Source organism: Rattus rattus, chromosome 8, assembly GCF_011064425.1.
Source record: "Rattus rattus isolate New Zealand chromosome 8, Rrattus_CSIRO_v1, whole genome shotgun sequence".
Lineage (NCBI taxonomy): Eukaryota > Metazoa > Chordata > Mammalia > Rodentia > Muridae > Rattus > Rattus rattus.
This window is the reverse complement of record NC_046161.1, coordinates 88129727-88151157: the sequence shown is the minus strand read 5'-3', so window position 1 is coordinate 88151157 and position 21431 is coordinate 88129727. Positions and strand designations below refer to the sequence as shown.

The 21431-nt window shown below is 45.2% G+C and overlaps 1 protein-coding gene and 1 pseudogene across 1 annotated transcript in view; both read left to right on the top strand.

Annotated features, from left to right (window-relative positions):
* Window positions 1-14456, top strand: part of Zbtb38 (zinc finger and BTB domain containing 38) — a 53354-nt gene extending 38898 nt beyond the window's left edge. Inside the window, 2 exon segments of the mRNA XM_032910027.1 lie at window positions 8264-11839; window positions 11842-14456. Coding sequence (XP_032765918.1) covers window positions 8264-11839; window positions 11842-11868 — 3603 coding nt within the window. The 3' untranslated portion in view covers window positions 11869-14456.
* Window positions 4864-4960, top strand: LOC116908443 (annotated as a pseudogene).
* Window positions 14457-21431: the final 6975 nt, after the last annotated feature.

The following is a 21431-nucleotide window of genomic DNA, read 5'->3' as shown; positions in this document are numbered from 1 at the left end:
TAATAGACAGCTCATCCCTGCAGTGAGAATTTCAGAGAACAGGAATCTGTCCTAAGGAACAGTATTCAGATTGAAAATGTTTTCAACACTTGGGACTCTTGAGTGCTGGTGGAATTTGCTGAAATCTGGACCCGACACTCGGAGGGCTTAGGAGACAGGCTCTGAGCCTGTTTGCCGGGTTTCTCAAGCCAGCAGGTGTTTGGGCAAGCTTGATCCTGAGATGAACCCACGGCACGCAGACAGGCAGGCAGGCAGGCAGGCCATCCGAAACACTGCTCCGTTTCAACGGAAGAAAAAGAACTCATGGACCTGCTCCCTTTCATCTTTGCAAACAAGCGATGCAAAGTGTTTAGCTGAGCCCATTGCATCATTCACGAATCTGACAACACCCGTTCTTACAGTCTGTGCACGCAACTACAGGTCTGGAGGCCCGTTGTTTACCACACGCCCTAGCCAGCCACCCCTGTGTGGAGTGCGTTCGTTCAGTAGCTCACAGTGTCACTCTTGAGTTTCAGGTAAGAAAGTGAACTCCCCTTGTCACACCATGTTACCCCATTCTGGGTTCTTTCGGTGTGTGGCAGCCTGGCATGCGCAGCATCCAGGCCCCTGCTAGGCCCCATTTTGAAGACAAAATCAAAGGGATGCTCCTCTTCCTAGACACAGCTCTGCGCTATAAAGGGCTTCTGTTTTGTAATCTGTTTTTGTGATCTGCTGCTTGTGTTTCTAACACCCCATCACGTGTGGTCTGACGTAGACCTCACCATGACTATGAGCAAATGTACTGCAAGGATGTGTGTGGGATGGCGGAGCCAGCTCCCTGCAGCAGACCGTCCTTTGTCAGAAAATTTCCACAGGGCCTCGCAGCCCCACACAGTGGACCCTCCTTCCATAGGCCTGCGCTAGCCGGATATGGAATGGGAGTTTGACTTTTGCAGGATTCCAGGTCAGTATCTTCACATAGAGCATTCTTTTTTTAGTTAGGGTTGATTTCTAAGTTTCTTTTTATAGAACGCGACTTGCAGTAGAGAGGGGAGAAAGTTGTTTGTCGGTTCAACTCTATTATTTTATTTACGTTAGGAACTGAGCTGCCGGAGTGCTGGCTGGAAGGCTCGGCCTTCTTTGATCGGAAGATTTAGAAAGCTGAGGTCCAGACTGGCTCTGGAGAGCAGCCTTGCCCTGGAAAGAGCTGTTTCCTCTCCTCTGTCATGTCCTAGAGATTTACCGATAAAACTCAACAGTCTTCAGGAGTTGGGTAGATGGCTCACAGGATAAAATGTTTATTTCAAAAGCTTGAGGACCTGAGTTTGGGCAACACTCAGGTGACTCGGAGCCTGTGACTGCAGTGCTTGGGGACGAACGGGAATATGGAGAGCTCACTGTCATCTGACTGGTAACCTCCATGCTCAGTGAGAGGCCCTGTCTCTTAAAGCAAAACAAGAGGACAGCAGTAGATGAGGACACCTGACAACTTCTGGTCTCTTCACACGTACACACAGGCACCCATGTTCTTGCACATGTGCACATACATGTACACGTGCACACCAAAGGCCAGATTTTAGTAGCAAGCCCTATAAAGAGGTATATGATAAATCATATAGTTTATATGATTTATAGTTCTAACGTTTTACCTCTGTGTATTTTGGTAAAATTGTTTTAACTGGTTAGAGGGAAAGAGGTGTTAATTAAGCTGGAAATGTCGGGAAATGGAGGTCGCATTAACACAAAGCGTGTTGTGTTTTCTGAGAACAAAGGCCTAAGAGCAGCTCACCTTCCCTGCACATCCCCACCTTAGGACGGGGAGGCCTGGTTCATAAATGAATGAGGGGATGGAGTCATTTGAACAGGAAGGTTGTTGTGACCAAAGTAGTTCTTGACACTTAGAAAACAAGGTGCAAGCAAATAGCAAATTACGTAGACTAGAATGGCAGCCATGCCGATCAAAGAACAGTTTTCACTGGGAATAGTCGGGAACGGCTCTGTGGTGTCTCCTCCCCCACCTCCCACCCTCAAATCCAAAGAGAACAGTCAAGGTGGGCAACAGCCTGCATCCGTGTAGCTGCACACGCGTCTCCATTCCTTAGTCTCTCCCACCCCCCGCCCCCGCCCCCGTCTGACTGGCATATCTGCTTTGCAGCGTACTTTCAGTCATTTTGTATTTGGTTCTTTTAAGCATACATGTGATTTTTTTCTTTAGTAAAATAATTTCCTGGAGGCAGAAATTATTTCAAAGTATTATGAATGTTGCCTTAAAGATTAGCACAGTAATTTTAAAAGTTTTAAGGTGTATTTATCCTTCTTTTATTTATGTTTTATCTGCATGTTTGTCTGTGTGCCAGTTGCATGCCCAGTGCCCATAGAGGCCAGAAAAAGGTGCCAGGTCCCCTGGACCTAGAGTTACAGATGGTTGTGAGCTGTCCTGAAGCCACTCCCTGGACTTATTTATCATTGAAGATTCAAAGAGGGTTTGTTTATCCAAGGTCTGTCATTTACCATATTCAAAAATTCAAATGAGTATTTAAATATTCATGCACATGACTGTGGTCACCCTAATTATACAATAAAGTAACATTTCATTTAAAATGGCAATCGTATGGGGAAAAAAAACCAACCAATATGGAGCATGGTATTATATTTTGTCAAATATCTTTAATTTGGGCTTAATAGAAAGACAACTTGATTTTCACATCTATTCCTATATCCAGTTGTAATACAGCATTACAGCTATGAGGTATATAAAGGAATTCATCTTTGCACAAATAAAAAGCTGAAAAAGACTTCTAAAAAAATTGGCGTTTTGGTTGCCTGCAGATATTCTTTGATGACATGATTTCTTACAAGTTAGTTACAACAGGGATGCTGAGCCTTTGGTACAGCTAAGTCTCCTAGTATCCTGTGTACCTCTTTTACACGTGCATTATTTTGTTTTTAAGATTTATTTATGTATGTGCGTACACTGTCATTCTCTTCAGACACACCAGGAGAGGGCATTGGATCTCATTACAGATGGTTGTGAGCCACCATGTGGTTGCTGGGAACTGAACTCAGGACCTCTAGAAGAGCAGCCAGTGCTCTTAACCACTGAGCCATCTCTCCAGCCCTCAGTATGCACTCTTAAATGTTCTACATATACCACTTTGTTTTATCACACAGGATGCTTACACACACACACACACACACACACACACACACACACACACACCTCAAGAGTAAAAGTTAATAAAATAGTTTTTATTCCTTCCCTTGAATATCTCTGGTTTGGTGTCTGCTGAGGTACCAGCACCTACCTGTCATTGCTTGCCCCAGATTACTCTTTTTCAACATATTGAAAAGCATAAATAATTTTCCATATCATTACAGAGTAGTTTTGGTCTCACAAACTTGGAAAATGTCTTAGGAAACCCAGAAGCCCTTCAAACATGCTTTTAAAATGGCCAGGTTAGAGGAATAAAGTTGGCAAGAACTAATTTTTATTTTCCTCTGAATTATGCTCCCAGTTGAGCAGAACCGGGCTCACTGTGCTCTGATTTTCAAGGCTTTACTCTGGGAGGTTCTGTTTGCACAGTATGTATATTAAGACATTTGCTTAAATTGCGCTCTGCTCGCCACACATCAGCATAGTCAGCATGCATCATGTTATAGCTACGGAGAGTACGAAGATGGCAAAATTGTTCCTGCACTTTGGGGACTCGCCAAGGAAAATACATGTGAACAAACATAACTGCTCTGTCTCAGATGCTCTGACGTGGGTATGAACACACAACCAGAAATCCTAGAGGCCAGAGGCTGCTCAGATGAGCTATTCCTTGAGAAGGGTGAGTCTAAAAACTGCCAAGGAGAGCTCCAGGCTGGAGAAGGAAGACCTTGAAGAGAAAGGAAGCAAGATGTACACAGAAAGTAGAGGTCTCCCAAAGCTTGTGACCGAGGCAGTCCATGAAGGGGAGATATGATGATTGGACATCTGGGTGTGCGACAGGAAAGCCAAGATGGAGAAGGGACTGCTGCCCCTGTCCATTGGAATCTACCATGGACAGAAATTTGTTTAGTTTTCTTATAAGATAGACAATTCTGGAGCTGTGACTGTGGGTCAGTCAGTCTGTGGGATCCAAGTTTGACCCCATTACCCATGTAAGAACATTGGGCATGCTTGCATTCCCAGACTGAGGATAGACTCAGGTACATCCCTGGAACTTGGGTAGCCTAAAACAATGAGGGACCTTGTCTCAAAACATAAGGTAGATGGCTCCTTAGAGACAACACTGGAGATTGATCTCGAGCTCCACACGGACACACACACACACATGCCAGGAAACCCCCAATATGTCCATCTGTGCACACACACATGAACACACATACACAAGGTGGTTAATTTGTTAGATTTATCTGTTTTAGACAGGTTCTCTCCCACGTAGCTCCTCAGCGTCCTAAGTACCAGCTAAGTGTGTAGCAAGGCACAGTCCTGCACGGTCCTGTTGTGGTGGGAAGCTCGAGCCTAGGTGCCGTGCTTATACTGCCTGTGTGTGTTGGGTCTGTAGATCTGCAGTGTGGCAGGAGGCAAGCCTGCAGAAGAGTCCAAGTACGCGGATCAACCAGAATTTCCCTGTGACAACTGCACACTCAAATAAGAGATATTTTATGTTAACACACCCAAAACTTTTATATTGAAGTTTATAGTACTATATATTCTGTTTACATATTAAGGCATGTAAATATAGGGTGACCGTTCATCTTTTTGGAATTGAGTCCCAGTGCGTGCTATTTCCCTGACATCGTTAGTTACACTTCTTTCTTTCATGTCCTGTTTTGGGTGCTGAATAATTCACCCTATTTCTATATTTGTACTTATAAAATAGAAGTATAATATATATCGCTTCTCGGCCTTTTGGCTAAGATCAAGTGTAGAAGTATAATATATGATATATGCATTTATTCATTTAAGTGTTCATATATATTCATACATTTCTCTATTTATATGTATTTATATATTTTAAAGGTGACTTTATTTTTATTTATTTATGGTTTTTCAAGACAGGGTTTCTGTGTAGCCCTAGCTGTCCTAAAACTTGCTATGTAGACCAGGCTGGCCTCCAACTTAGAGAGATTCACCTGCCTCTATCTCTGTAGCACTGGGATTAAAGGCGTGCACCACCACTGCCCAGTAAAAGGTGCCTTTAAAAGTTATTCTGGATAAAATACAAACTTGGGGCTGATAAATGACTGAACAGATATCAAGGCCCTTATCAGGCAAGGCTGAAAACCTGAGTTCCATCCCTGGGCGTCCACACAAGAATGAAGAGAAGGAACAATGCCACAAATGCGCACACGTGAACATGCACACGCGCACACACACACATACCCACACACATATACACAAACATAAACATACACACACATACACACATATACACACAGACATACACACACATATACACACATATACACACACATACACATACACACACATATACACACATAGACACACACACATAGACACACATGCACACACACATACACACACATACAAATACACACACACATACACACATAGACACACACACATACACACACACATACACACACACACATACACACACACACACACAGTAAAGTAAAAAACAATAGACTCAGGAGAGCAGCAGCACAGGAGGAGTGGTGACAGCTCTCTAGTTAACAGATTGTTTTTATATTGGCTCACTAAAATTTTTATATCTAGAACATTTTTATTAGCCTTTTAAAATATTTTTTATTTTATGTGTATGGATGCTTTGTCTGCATGTATGTCTGTCTACTGCATGTGTGTCTAGTGCCCACAGAGGCCAGAAGGAGGGCATCATATTCCCCAGAACTGGAGTTAAGAACAGTTGTGGGCTGCCATGTGGGTGCTGGGAATCAAACATGGGTTCTCTGGAAGAGCAGCCAGCGCAGTTAACTACTGAGCCAGCCCCACCCCAGCCCCACCCCAGCCCCAGCCCCAGCCCCAGCCCCACCCCCAGGCTCTTCAAGTTTCCGTCATAGTAACACTGCTGAGAATGACAAACTTGTTGCATGAAGGTCTTTTCAGAAAACATTTTAGCAATTACACATAAATCAAATCTTCTTTCTGACTTACACTGTTTGTTCCAAAATCTATTGTGGGCCTTTTATCAGCAGAGGCCCCTGTGAATTCCGCTACTCTGTGAGAAATGTGGAGGGTTTGCCATGAAGTGCTTGCATCTGTAATATCAGAGAATACAGATGTTAGTGCAGGGGGGGGGTTCCCTCTCCTTCAGTGCTGCCCTAAGTCCCCATTTACCTATATCCTGCTTCCTTTGCTGCTCTTGTGACAAACCGTTCTCTCTATGTTAGACTGACAAGATCATTCAGCCCACACCACCCATACCCACAGCGGTTTAAGAGTGTGGTCAGTCTTAATTGTCAGCCTGATTGGATTGAGAAGTATGTAGGAAATTTGTAAGGCTGGAGATGCCTGAGAAAGGAGAAGGGGGGACCGCACCTGAATGTGGGCAGGCCAGTGTGGGAGCTCGACTAGAGGAAAGCCCACTGCCCAGGCTCCCCCCAACCCCTCTCTCGCCCCTCCCTCTCCTCTAACTCTCCCTCTCTCTCCTCCAACTCTCCCTCTCTCCCTTCCCCTCTCCTCCTCCTCTTCTTCTCTCCCTTCCCCCTCTCCTCCTCCTCCTCCTCTCTCTCTCCCTTCCCCCTCCCCTCCTCTTCTCTCTCTTTCCCTTACCCTCTCCTCCTCCTCTCCCTCTCTCCCTTACCCTCTCCTCCTCCTCTCCCTATCTCCCTTCCCTCTCCTCCCTCTCTTCCTTCTTTCTCCCACCACCATCTGGGAGTTGCCCTGAACTGCCACCCTCTCTTCTACAATCAACTAAAGCCTTGGAACCATTGTTTCTTTGCACATTTCACAACAGTGACAAGTCTAAAGAGAGTAACCTGTGCATGCTATATGCATAACATTTTTAAACCATCCAAGACCCCGGGGCCTTTCAGCTGTCTAACTGTGGAAACTGATGAGACTCATTGTCATAGACATGGAAACATACTTCCCTGGCCTACCGCTTTGTCTTCTCTTTGTTTGCCTTTAGTATTCCACAGGATTTGTTTTTAAAAACGCTAGTCTAGTCTGGTTATAATAAAGGGGAAGTCAAATAAAGAATAGGCTGATTCTCCCCAGGCCGTGTGTGGAAAGGAGGGAGGGTGTCCCTGGTGGTCAGACTCAGTTACAGACATTGCCACTCAGAAGAGAAACACCTCAGAGAAATCAGTTAGAATGGCTTCTTCCATTCTTGTTGCTTCTCTGAGCGAATAACCCTCACATAAAGGTACCATTCGCTTATGGGAAACTTTTAAAAATAAATTAATAAATTGTTTCTGCTTTATGAATTATGGTTGAATCAGATTATCAGGGTTATCTTTGAAAACATAGAAGAGGTTGAGGTTATGTCTCAATAGTGGACCCTCTTTGACCAGCATGTAGAGCTCAGAGATTCAGTCCTCAGCAGCACACACATACACACAGGCACACACATACACACAGGCACACACATACACACAGGCACACACATACACATATACCAAATGAAGCCAGGTGTGTTGACGCATGGCTTTACACCTACTACACAGGAAGCAGAGGCAGGCTGATCTCTGTGAACTCAATGCCAGTCTAGCCTACATAAACTAGTTCCAGGCCAGAAGAGCTTGAGCTGTGACTCACGCTTTAATCTTTACATCATAGAGTATCAAGGGAGGACACTTGGAAGAAGACAGAGGTAGCTGGGTCTCTGAGTTCAAGGCCAGCTTTGGCTAGATAACAAGTTGCAAGCTAGTTGAGGCAAAATAGTAAGACCTTGTATTCAGGGGAGAAAGTCTGATGAAATATGGCTCCTTCTAAAAGACCATGATGTCGCTCTGCTCTAGAGTCTCCGTGCAGCAGCTGCAAGTGGGGACACCCTTTCTGGGTGGACATACAGAAACTTGCCCTCCCCATATTTGGACACATACACATAGCCAAGGCTTTGCAGAAGGCAGGGGAAGGAATCCTGGGAGGATTTCCAACTACAGCTATTTGCAAAGGCATGAGAAACAGTCTGGGGCAAGAAGAAGGCTGGCCTTCTGTTGACTTCCAAGTCTTAGGAATAACAACAGGATAAGATAAATGCCTGAGTTCTTACGTGTAAAAAAAAAACAGTTTTCCAGAAGTAGCACATAGCCTAGAAATGACTGAGTCACTGATGGGAGGCCCCTGACCATTTGTTTCTTGTTTCAGATGACAGTCATGTCCCTCTCCAGGGACCTCAAGGACGACTTTCACAGTGACACGGTGCTCTCCATCCTCAATGAGCAGCGCATTCGGGGCATCTTATGTGATGTCACCATCATTGTGGAGGACACCAAGTTTAAAGCCCACAGCAATGTCCTGGCCGCCTCAAGCCTTTATTTCAAAAACATCTTTTGGAGCCATACGATCTGTATTTCCAGTCACGTCCTGGAGCTGGACGATCTGAAAGCCGAAGTGTTTACAGAGATTCTTAATTACATCTACAGCTCCACCGTGGTGGTCAGGAGACAGGAAACCGTCACTGACCTTGCAGCTGCAGGGAAAAGGCTGGGAATATCATTCTTAGAGGACCTTAGTGACCGCAACTTCTCAAATTCCCCAGGTCCTTACGTAGTCTGCATCACTGAAAAGGGCGTGGTTAAGGAAGAAAAAAATGAAAAAAGGCACGAAGAGCCAGCTGTCACTAATGGGCCCAGGATCACAAACGCATTTTCCATCATTGAGACGGAAAATAGCAATAGCATGTTTTCTCCCCTGGACTTGAGGGCAAGCTTCAAAAAAGTGTCGGATGCCATGAGAACCGCTAGCCTTTGCCAGGAGAGAGCCAGTGTCTGTCCCGAGGCAGAGCCTGTCCGCACGCTCGCCGAACACTCATATGCCGTTTCTTCCATCACTGAGGCCTACAAGAGTCAGCCTCTGAGGGAACATGACAGCAGCAGTTCATCTGGTAAAGCGGGAAAAGAAAATGGCGAAGCTCTCACCACAAAAGCAAAGCCATGCCGAAAGCCAAAGGCCCAAACCCAGGATTCTGACTCAACCACAGAGAACATGCCACTCCCTCTAGTAACCTGCCCAGAGGTGAATCAAGAAAGAAGCCCACAGCCAGCTCCAATTCTGTCACACTCAGAACCTCCCAGCAGTGAAGGAGACGTCCATTTTCCCAGGGAAGATGAAAGCCAGCCCTCTGAGGCTCCTGGTCCCCCGGCAGCAGAGGTCCCGCCCCTTGTTTATAATTGTAGCTGCTGCTCCAAATCCTTCGACAGCAGCACACTGCTCGGGGCCCACATGCAGCTGCACAAGCCGACGCAGGACCCCTTTGTGTGCAAGTACTGCAACAAGCAGTTCACCACCCTCAACAGGCTGGACCGGCACGAGCAGATCTGCATGAGGTCGAGCCACATGCCCATGCCAGGAGGAAACCAGCCCTTCTTAGAAAACTACCCCACCATTGGACAAGATGGCAGTTCATTCACAAGCCCAGACTCACTGGTGCCAGAAAGTAGGATTGGTGAACTATCCAGCGCTGGGAGTGCCTTGTCAGACGCAGACCACATGGTGAAATTTGTGAACGGGCAGATGCTCTACAGCTGCGTCGTGTGCAAACGTAGCTATGTGACTTTGTCCAGCCTCCGGAGGCACGCAAATGTCCACTCGTGGAGAAGAACGTACCCTTGTCATTACTGCAACAAGGTCTTCGCCCTGGCCGAGTACAGGACCCGACACGAGATCTGGCACACCGGAGAGAGGCGGTACCAGTGCATTTTCTGTCTTGAAACGTTTATGACCTACTACATACTGAAAAACCATCAGAAGTCTTTCCATGCCATAGATCACAGACTCTCCATCAGTAAGAAAACAGCAAACGGAGGCTTGAAGCCCAGCGTCTACCCATACAAACTTTACAGGCTCTTGCCTATGAGATGTAAGCGGGCGCCTTATAAGAGCTACCGGAGTTCTTCCTATGAAAGTGCTCAAGGAAACCGTCAGAGGAACGAATCCCCACCTGACACCTTTGTCATGCCGAACCTGCCAAGCTCTGAAATGCCCACACTGAACTTCCAAGATGGCAGAAACTCCTTGACCAGCAGCCCTGCCATCCCAGTGGAAACACCTTCATGGCAGGGTACACCCGCTTCTGCCAAAGTAAAAAATGCAGAAGGCCTCAAATGGAGGAAGCAGCCACTGAAAACCGATCTCGTCGATTCGGCTGAGGTGTCGATTTCTTCCATTGGAAACTCTGTCAGCACCACCCTGCAGGCAGAGCCCGTGTGTGTTTTGAGTGGGGAGCACTCGGCCTCCGTGATCAGCTACAGCGGCTCGGTGCCCTCTGTCATTGTGCACAGCAGCCAGTTCTCGTCGGTGATCAAGCACAGCAATGCCATTGCCTGCCTGGCCAACAGCAACCACCAGTCCCCTTCGCAGCCGGTGGCGAGTCCATCCCTGATCAAGGATAGCAAGCCTGAGGCAGATAAAGCCAGTAAACTCCCAAGCAGACCCAAAAACTCTAAGGAGAAAAAGAAAACCGTTCCATGTAACAGGGGAGAAATAACAGAGGAGGCAAAATATGTTGCTGATCTCGGAGGATCTTCGGGCAAAACCACAAATGTCGAAGAAACCAGTAAGATTGAAACTTATATAGCAAAACCCGCTCTGCCCGGCACCTCCACAAATAGCAATGTTGCACCCCTTTGCCAAATAACAGTGAAAATTGGGAACGAAGCCATCGTGAAAAGGCATATCCTTGGGTCTAAGCTGTTTTACAAAAGAGGGAGAAAACCCAAGTATCAAATGCAGGAAGAGACATTGCCTCGGGAGAGTGACCCCGAAACCCATGGAGACAGCCCCCTTGGGCTCTGCCAAGCTGACTGTGTGGAGATGAGTGAAGCATTTGATGAAGTGAGTGACCAGGACTCCACTGATAAGCCGTGGCGCCCATACTACAACTACAAGCCCAAGAAGAAATCCAAACAGTTAAGAAAAATAAGGAAAGTCAAGTGGAGGAAGGAACGAGGGAGCAGAAGCCCCGTGGGTCGGCGCAGGTATCCAGCTGAGCTGGATCGCGCAGAGATGGGTCGGCGCAGGTACCCAGCTGAACTGGATCGCTGCGCAGAGGTGAAACTGCCCCCAGATAAGGCCTCTGAAGAAGAGGAGAATAAAGAGATGCCCAAGCTGCAGTGCGAGCTCTGTGACGGTGACAAAGCAGCAGGGGCGGGAGCCGAAGGCAAGCCCCACCAGCATCTCACTCTGAAGCCTTACATCTGCGAGCTCTGTGCGAAGCAGTTCCAGAGCTCCTCCACGCTCAAGATGCACATGAGATGCCACACTGGCGAGAAGCCCTACCAGTGCAAGACCTGTGGGCGGCGCTTCTCAGTGCAGGGCAACCTACAGAAGCACGAGCGCATTCACCTGGGCGTGAAGGAGTTCATCTGTCAGTATTGTAACAAGGCTTTCACGCTGAACGAGACGCTCAAGATCCACGAAAGAATCCACACAGGGGAGAAGCGTTACCACTGTCAGTTCTGCTTTCAGGGTTTCTTATATCTCTCCACAAAAAGGAACCACGAGCGGAGGCATGTCCGGGAGCATGACGGGAAAGGCTTTGCTTGCTTCCAGTGCCCCAAAATATGCAAAACAGCTGCTGCCCTCAGAATGCACCAAAAGAAGCACTTATTCAAGACCTTGACTAAGCAAGAGGAAACAGATGACCTTTGCCACGAAAACTCCGATCTCTTGGAGAGTCAACCTTGCACTGATTCGGAAGACAGCGACCAAAAGGATGACATAAAAAAACCTTTGCTGAAAATGTCCTTTGAGTGACAACAGTTAGAAAGGTCTTCAAAATTGTTTGTGATTTTTTTATTTTTAGTTTTTTAAGTTTTTTTAAGCTTAGTTTTGTTCACATAATATTCTCAAAGGATGGGGGGTTGTTAATTTTCATTTGTGTAAACTCCCCCCCAAAAAAGGATCCTAACAACTATTTTGGGTTTTATCATTCACTCTACACAGAATGCATAAAAACAAACTAGCTGAATCCTCTAACGACCGAGTATTTGTGAAGGCTAATGAAGTTCTGAGCTGTGGGATTTTGAACAGTGGAAAGAGCAGCTGGATTTTAGCCTAATTTAAGCCTTTCTCTCGCACACTAATGAGGTCTGCTGAACTGTTGTTCGTCACTGGAGAGAGTCAGGGTCAGGGTCGTGCAGATGGCATCTTTGAGACATGCTAAACGAGCTATGACAGTATTTATTGCCATTGAGTTTCTGCACTATTAATCTTTGGTAAACTGATGGGTATTTACAAAATATCTAACAATATAACTGAACATATGTAATGGATAACCTAAAGTAGGACATTCTCATATCACCTAGAGACACTTTTCTGCAGCGTAAACCTTGTAAAGTACGTATATGAATCACTATAACGTTTAGCTGTCTGTCCCTAGTAGAGAACCACAAAGAGCAATAGACCTCAGATAACACGGACTGCTGTAGAAATCGGTAGAACATTTGGAATCTGGCTGACGAGCATGTGTGTGCTTCTCGATGGAGTACTGTGCTGTTCTCCTGAAGTATGGCTGAGCTGTTAATTGAACTGGTCCACTCAAGTCACACAGAACATAGGTCATGCCTTATCTATGGGAAAACCTTCCTAGACTTACCTGAGATTACCTATGCCACACAGTCCTCTGCAGTGGCCTCACCTCAGAATGAAGAATGATCACATTCTTCAGAACTCTGCAGTCTTCCAGTCATCCCAAGGCCATGGATGTTGGGGGCTATCCCACCCAACTTCTGTGGTCAAATAATCCTGGCCCCTCCCATTCCACTGAAGCAGCAGCTAGAGGCTGAGGGAGACACACACCTCTGTGGTAATCAATCTCAGTCCCTTGGAAAGGCCGAAAGCCTGATTCCTCAGTTTTACACCTCCTTGGAGCTAATGCAGCCCACAGGTACATAGTAGTGAAAAGGGCCACAGACTCCTTACCCCCACTGATAACATGAGGACAGGGGGACCTGATGACCACCTTTGCCTCCAACAGCAGCATCGTTTTGAGGGACGGGGAGATAGAATGTGGAATGACAGTGTTCTGCCCCTTACAAGCATGACTCGAAGCACCCACAAAGCCAGATGCCCCTCCTTCGTGTTCACAGACATTAGCTCCCTGTTAAAGCCCCACTTTCACTTCTAAATCCTTCTTTATACTGACTCAGACTGTCAACATTGCCCTCAAAAGTCTCCTTGCCCTACAAGTATTTTTTCATGGGAACTAGGGTCCTGGAAAGCTGGAACTCAAAAGATTCTTACTGTTAACACTGGCAGAGTAGGAGGGAGGGAGAGCACAGCCTACCCTTCCAGCACCAGAATGGGCAAAACTCAGAACAGGTTAAGCAGTCATTCCCGCTCATTGGATTGAGTAGGTGGAAAGCCAAGGCTGGAAGGTTATCAGAGGACTCCGGTTTCTCCCACCCAGTGTTGTGTTGCCTCCACGAAGAAGGCTTAGCATGGTTTGGGGTAGGCAACATTTAAACACCCAGAAAAAAGGACATGATTCAAGGTGACCTTTATACTGTAGCACTTTGCTGTTACCCCCAATATGTATCTGCATTTGTCATTTGTTCATCTCCCTTTACCTACATACAGTATTATATACTAGAGGACATGGGGAAACGCAAGCAATTGAACTTCGTTTTGTCCATTGTATATATGTGCACCCACACCATTTGAGTTTTAGTAGTCACAAAGGGCTTATGAAAATCACTTTTGAATTAATAACTAGATGACAAGCAATCCTGTGATCCACTAATTTGTTTTATCTCAGTTATGATTATAAAACAATTATGGATTTAAGTTGTTTTGATTTAACTACAAATAAAGTTATATGTATTGATGTCTCCCATCAATATGTGGATATTTTTTAAGTGGACTTGTATGCTGATAATTCTAGACCAAAGTAAATATGGCAGAATATTTATACATACAAATAATTTTGCAAATATTTTCTATAATTGTATTATTCATTTAAAATGTTGATAGCTTGTGTTAGTTTCAGGGAGGGGGTGTATATTTTGATAAAATACTTGACTTTGTAATTCTGTATATTCTATACAATTTATAGCAGAGCCATTTTAAGACAACTGGTTACATTTTTTTTGTTGATTGTGTAAATGTTATGAGTGGTGTTTAAGTATGCATCAAGTACATAACGACCAAGTAGAATTAAAGTGTAAACAGTGAACATACTGTATGCTGTAAAGATATATTGTAACTTGCTGTTTTAGCATCTGTATTTTCGTTAGGAAATATGATTAAATGCAGATGTTAAGGGTTGGAAAGGTCTAATTTTATTTTTAGAAATAATGAATATAAATTTGTTTTGCTTGATTAAAATAGCTCATTCCTATATTAAGTCTCTTTTTTTATGACTTACTGTTAATTCTTTTGTGTAGCTATTTCTTCTTTGTGAGTCATGGCTCTGTTACATACAGTACTCTGTCAGTGTAATTGTTTCCTTGCTTACGTGTCATGGGACCTACATGCTTAGGACTCATAAACTGATATTAAAGTAGGGGCCAGACATGGTGGCAGATTCATTTAATCCTAGCACTCAGAAGGCAGAGGCAGGCAGAACTGAGTATGAAGCCAGCTGGTCTACATAATGAATTCCAGGCCAGCCAGAGCCACCAAAACAAAAACAAACCAACCACACACACACACACACTCACACACATACCCACAACACACACACACATACAGACACACAGACACACAACACACACACACAACACACACACAGACTCACACACACACAGAGACTCACACACACATACACACACACACACACATACAGAGACATACAGACATACACTCACACACACACAGACACACACATACACATACAGACACACATATAGACACACACACACGCACGCACACACACACACACACACCCCTGACTAAGACATGAAATGCTTCTAGTAAATGAGTGTTGGGGATGAGCCTGGTATTGCGGTACCTCAAAGCAAAATTCTCACTTGGAAGTATTACTGAAAACATATTTACTGAAACTCTCACTTGGAAGTATTACAGAAAACATATTTACTGAACCCCGACCTTAGCACGGTCTTTGGATCTAGGCATTCATTATTAACCCCCAGCTCTGAAGAGAACCCCCTTCCCTGTCTTGTAGTGACTTTAAGACATTCCCACAGCTAGGCAGGGGATTTGAACTTTCTGGACTGTTCCAAGGAAAATGCTAATAATACACCAGAGAGGGAGGGAACAAGACAAAGTCATGCAGCTTTGGGCTGTTCTAGAGCAGTGGTTCTCAACCTTCCTAATGCTGGGACCCTTTAATACAGTTCCTCATGCCATAGTGATCCCCAGCCATACCATTATTTTCACTGCTACTGCATAACTGTAATTTCGCTACTCCTATGAATTGCAATGTAAATATGTGTTTTCTGATGGTCTTGGGTGACCCCTGGGAAAGAGTCCGTCGACTCTCAAAGGTTTCACGGCAGTTGAGAACCACTGTTTTGTAGATGGTGGTGAAATGGGCTTGAAGGAGGCTGTTTCCAGATTGGTGTCATGTGTCCTGAGTGCTGAGTAGCCCCATAAAACCTGCTTCCAAGACAATGGTGTGACGTTATGATTTCATGCCGCTATCAGCTGGCAATATGCCACGTGAGAAGAGTCCCATTGCCACAGACTAACCTTAGCTGATTATCCTGTGCCAAACGCAGGCAGTCATGAAGGGAAATGTGGAAAGAGGGTTCCGAACTCGGCAAATAACAGTCCACCAACACAAATTCAGATTTTTTTTTTTACACTTGCTATTGGCTACTTGTATCATCACTTTTCTATTTGAAGGGCGAACAAACCAGATTTACCCCCAAATTGATCACTGTCATTACTGCTTTTAAGAAAATGCATTATTTAGTTGTATAAACATTTTCAATAAACAGCTTGTTGCCGGGTGTGGTGGCTCATGCCTTTGATTGAGACCAGTCTGATCTACACAGTGAGTTTCAGGACAGCCAGGGCTATTCAGAGAGACCCTGTCTCAAAAAGCGAGAGCTGGTAATGATTAAGAAAGTATCCACATTAAAAGCATTTAAAACAGGTCAGGTGAGGCAACACCATTGCTCCATATTTTTAAACATGTCTTAGTCATCACCTTGTTGGTGCAGCTTCATTATCCTCACTCTCCACAGTGACAAGAATGTTTCCACTTTGATTTTTGTCTATATCTGAGAACATTTTACCTTCTCTCACATCAAACTCGGGCCATCTAATGACTTTACTTTCTGATAGGAATTCTTTTTCCCTCCCTAGTTTACACCCTTTGACCCCAGTTGCTCCCTGCAATATGGTCACTGAGCAGGTATGGTGGCATACAGTAATCTCTCCAATTATAGACAGTGGGTGAAATCCTAGTCATAATAGAATTGCTATATGTATTCATTAGCAATAGCAAAGCTGTCAATGCTTTTAAATGTTTTTGTGTGCTAAGGAGATGGCTTAGTAAAAGCACCTGCAGTCAACTCTGACCACTGGATTTGATCCCCAGGACCCACATGGTAGAAGGAGAGGACTGGAGGATGTCCTCTGACCTCCACAGAAGCTGTGGCAGAACACACGTGTGCACACACGCACACATACACGCGCGCACACATGCACACACACATGTACACACGCACACACACATGTACACACGCACACACACACACGCACACGCACGCACACGCACACGCACACACTTTGTGGGTTCTTCTTTTTCTCACCCTTTATCTCCCAGGTTTCACCTCCTATCACTAGATAGGAGAGAAAGAAGGATAAAGGGGAGAGACAGAGATCCCTGAATCTAATTTCTTTCCTTCCATTTCTTCTTTGAGCACGACTACTAACAAACCACATCCAACCCTTGTGAATGAACTACCACCAGCCCCTGCTCTCAGGGCCCTAGCACTTGTATACCCTCTGAAAACTTCCCAGAGCCCCAAACATCACACAATTTCAGATACTATCTGCAGCTGGCAAAACCGTGCCTCTGCTAGAGCGTGAGGCAAGTCATAGTCAGCTGCTGCAGACGGTCCAAAGCAGCCCCACATCCCCACACCTGGGATTAAAATGAAAGCACAGTCAAACTATTTCTGTGTTTTTTAAAAGAGAAATTCCAGAATTGTCATTATACACACACACTGTAATGTTTCTTAAAAAAAAAACAAAAATCAAGGTTAATCTTTGATAAAAGTTAACCCTTCCGAGTATTATAGACATAGATATTTTATACCTAACATTAAAAAAAAAAAACTTTGTAGATAGAGATAAAATCTGGACCAGTTCTATATTATTATAATTTTTTTCCTGCCTGTTTGGTTTTGATTTGGGTTTTTAAAAAACAGTATGGCCATGTAGCCCAGGCTGGCCGTGTAGCCCAGACTTGTCTAAAGGTCAAGATCCTCTTCCTTCACTTCCTACACTCTGTGATTACAGGTGTGGGCTACCACGTGGCCTTAAAATATACTTAATTCTTAATATTGTGCATTTTGTTAGGGCTTGGGCCACAAATATATGAGACAGCATGTATGTATGTTCCAAGTCCTGAAGTCTCATGAAGGAGGCTGATGAAGCAACAGAGAATTAGAGCCAGAGTTCCCGAGGGTTCAAAACCAGAGAAGAAAGAAGACAGGGCCCCACCTTAAGGCTCAGGGCCACATTTGTATGATAGGGACAAAGGAACCATAGGTGGATATAAAAACCTGTATTTGGGTGAGCCTGGACAGTCAAAGGACACAGCATATCTCTGTGAACCTTAACACAGCACTAAAGTTCTCTTCTGACACATGGGGCAGTGGTGGTAGAGCTGTGGGGGAACTGAGTGGTAAGGGAATGTGGTCAGAGAGGTACTAAAAATTCCAAAGTAAGTAAGACCCCTTTGGAGGGCTTGTACAGGAAGGGAATGGATCTGGTGCATATGAGAATCACTTCTTCCTGCAGTGTAGTGAGCAGACCACCAGACAGGGAAGGCTGGAGACAGGAAAGCAGAGGAAAGACTGTGAATGGATGGGTGGGAGGTGATGGTGACTTGGACAAGGTGTAAATGAAAATATAAGAACAGGGCAGAAACAATAAGGACATGTCACATTCTGGACATTTATTTTTAGATCATTTGATGTGGAAATTTTCAAATGTGCAGCTCCCAAATATGCATAATCCTATGCCAGTAACTCAACATCAGTCATGGTTTAGCTGTACTCTGTCCTGCACTCCCTCTCCATTGGAGCAGGGTCTAGACAGCATATGATTTCATATGTACTAATGCTTCTATGCTCAGTCTAAAACGTCAGCGGTTTAGAGCACTGCTGCTCTTTCAGAGGATGTGGGTTCAATTCCCAGAACCCACATGGTAGCTTACAAGCATCCACAACTACAGATCCAGGGGTTCCGATGTCTTCTTCTGGCCTTCTCAGACACCAGGAATGTGTGTGGTGGCACCCATACATATATGCAGGAAAACACTCATATACATGAGACAAATAAAACTAAAAAATATTTTTTAAATTAGTGGTTCCCAGCTTGGGAGACTGTTATCAATAAAGTGCTTGTTTCAATAAACTCCAGCGTGACAAGTTGACGTTGGCTTCTCAATACCCATGTAAAAAGCTGCATGTATGCCTCTTGTTCTTGTTCTGGGAAGACAGAGACAGGCGGGATCCTCAAGATTCACTGGCCAGCCAGCCCAGCTGAATCAGTGAACTCCAGACTCAGCAAAGGACCTGGACTCAAAATGCAAGCAAGGTGGAGCACCAGGAAGACACCTGATAATAACCTCTGCGTGGGAGTTCACACGTAAACACACTCACACACACACACACACACACACACACATCCACATGCACATGTGCACATACATATCTCACCAAAAAATGTCCCTTCGTATTAAATTTCATCAGCTCGAATTTTTTTATTATCTTGGGCTATCGAGATTGCCATGACCATCGCAGCTTTGGACTTGACCTGCCCGGGGTATCAAGGATTGAATAAACAAAGTCACACATGCAGAGAAGCTGGGAGCGAGAACGTGGTGCGTTAGCAGCAGCCGAGAAACTCAAATGAGTTTATTAAACCCAACACACACAAGGAGGTGGGTTAGCTCATCTCACAGGGGTTCTCCGTGGAGAACAGTCTGACCGGAAGTCATCTGGGAGAAGGAAAGCTGTGACTGACCCTACACACAGGATCAACATCTGCACATGGACCAAGGGAAGACCTTGCCATGGGTCTGAGGCTCAGGGGTGACCTCATGTCAACGATACACGTTTTCTTAGGACTTCCACTGCTCCCGCAGAGAGATGGCTTAATGATTAGTAGAACAAACTGCTCGTGAGGAGGACGGAAATTTGATTATCAGCACCCACATCAGGTAGCTCACGACCACCTGTAACTCCAGCTACAGGGAGGGGAGCCAAAGACCCAGCCCCTGCAGGAACCTGCGCTCATGTGAACATAGCTTCTCTTGCTGTCACCACACACACACACACACACACACACACACACACGGTTAAAAATAATATAAGTAAATCTTAAAATAGCCTATTCTCATAACTGCCGCTTTTAATAATTTGAATGAGACTCCATTGAGGTCTGCGGCATAACTTCCTGATCAGTAGGTTGTCCTCACCATTTCTCCCCCTTTTAAATTTAGTCGTAAGGAAATGAGGCTGCTCACAATGTAGGAATGAGGAAGAAAACTTCCTCCCTGGAGCCGCGTTCTTCCATTAGGAAGCACACAGTGAAGGCATTGAGTGTATTTTTGAAGATGGATTTAATAGTTGGTGGCGTTTAGGTACCAGGAGGTAAGAAAAACGGAGCAAGGCTAACTCTCCAGTTTTCAACTTCAGCAGTTGGAAGAATGGGGTCGCTTACAGACCGCGCTAGTCACGTGGTCAGAGTCCAATGAGACTGGCGTCAAGTTACTGAAGCACGGCTGAGTTAGGTACTGAAAATCCAGGAGAAGCAGAAAGCAGTTTTCACGATCCAGAGGGAAACATACTAAAAATAGGAGTGACGCGACCACTGTAAAGTGCTATGAGGAAGAGGTGCTCGGTGCTAGGAAGACAGCTAATGGTTCAGTATGCCCTGGTCCAGTGGTTCTCAACCTACGGGTTGTGACCCCTTGGGAGTCAAATATCCCTTCACAGGGGCTGCTTATGAGATTTCCTGCATATTATATATTTGCATTACAATTCATAACAGTCACAAAATTATAGTTAGAAAGTAGCAATGGAAATAAGTTTATGGTTGGGGATCACCACAACATGGGGGGGGGTGCTGTATTAAAGGGTCACAGAATCAGGAAGGCTGAAAGCCCTAGTTTAAACCTCTAGGAAAACTGACCTTGAAGAAGTAAGATTTGAGCTGAGATCTGAAAGATGAGTGACAGCTAACAAGGAGAGGGGTTCTGGGCCCAGGCAATGGTTGTGTGCTGAGGTCCGCCTCTGGAGAGGTCACAGTGCATGGGAGGTTATCCTGACAAGAATGCAGGGCCTGAGATCAATCGGGATGACAGGGCCTTTGTGCTGTAGATCTGGATCTGGATCTGTGAAGAGCAGCAGGGAGGCACTTAGGTTAGACATGTGGCTCAGTGCTTGCCTGGCAGGTGTGAGCCCCTGCGTTCAATCCAAAGGATGGAAAGAAGAAAAAAGAAGGGAGAGATGGAGGGGAGGGTGGAGAAATAGAACAAAGAGTAGGCCCCTGAGTTCAAGCCCAGAGTGGTCTACACATTGAGTTTTAGGCCAGCCAGGTCTACATAGTGAAACCCTGTCTCAAAAAAAAAAAAAAAAAAAAAAAGCCACAGTGGCTGAATGTAGAAAGTGCCTTGGGGACGGCGGTGGCTAGAAACAGCCGTTAGGAAGTGACTGAGCTAAAGGCGATAGTGACTTAGATTGTATGTCTGCAGTGACAGTGGGAAGGAAGGAGAAGAGCTGAGAGATACTTAGGAGGTAGAATCGGCGGGACTTGGTGTTGAGTTGGATTTGAGACGCTAGGGTTAAGGAGGGCTCAGGGATCATCTTTTGGTTTTAGAAGGATTCAAACCGGAAATGAAAGACGACTCCCATGAAACTTATAAGAAAAAGAAGCCAGAGTTCTAGAGAACTCCAGTATTTGAAAGATGAGTCAGAGAAATGTCCCACTCAGCGGGGTGGCATATGAGAAAGGCCCGCACTTAGAAGGGCGTCAGAATCTGCAGGACAAACCAGTATTGCAGAGTTCTCTCCGTGCCCTATGCGGTAGGATATAGCAAAATCCCGAAGTCTAGCAATCAACTACGGCCCCTGGTCCCTCTAGTGGTAGGACAAGGAAATGACATGTC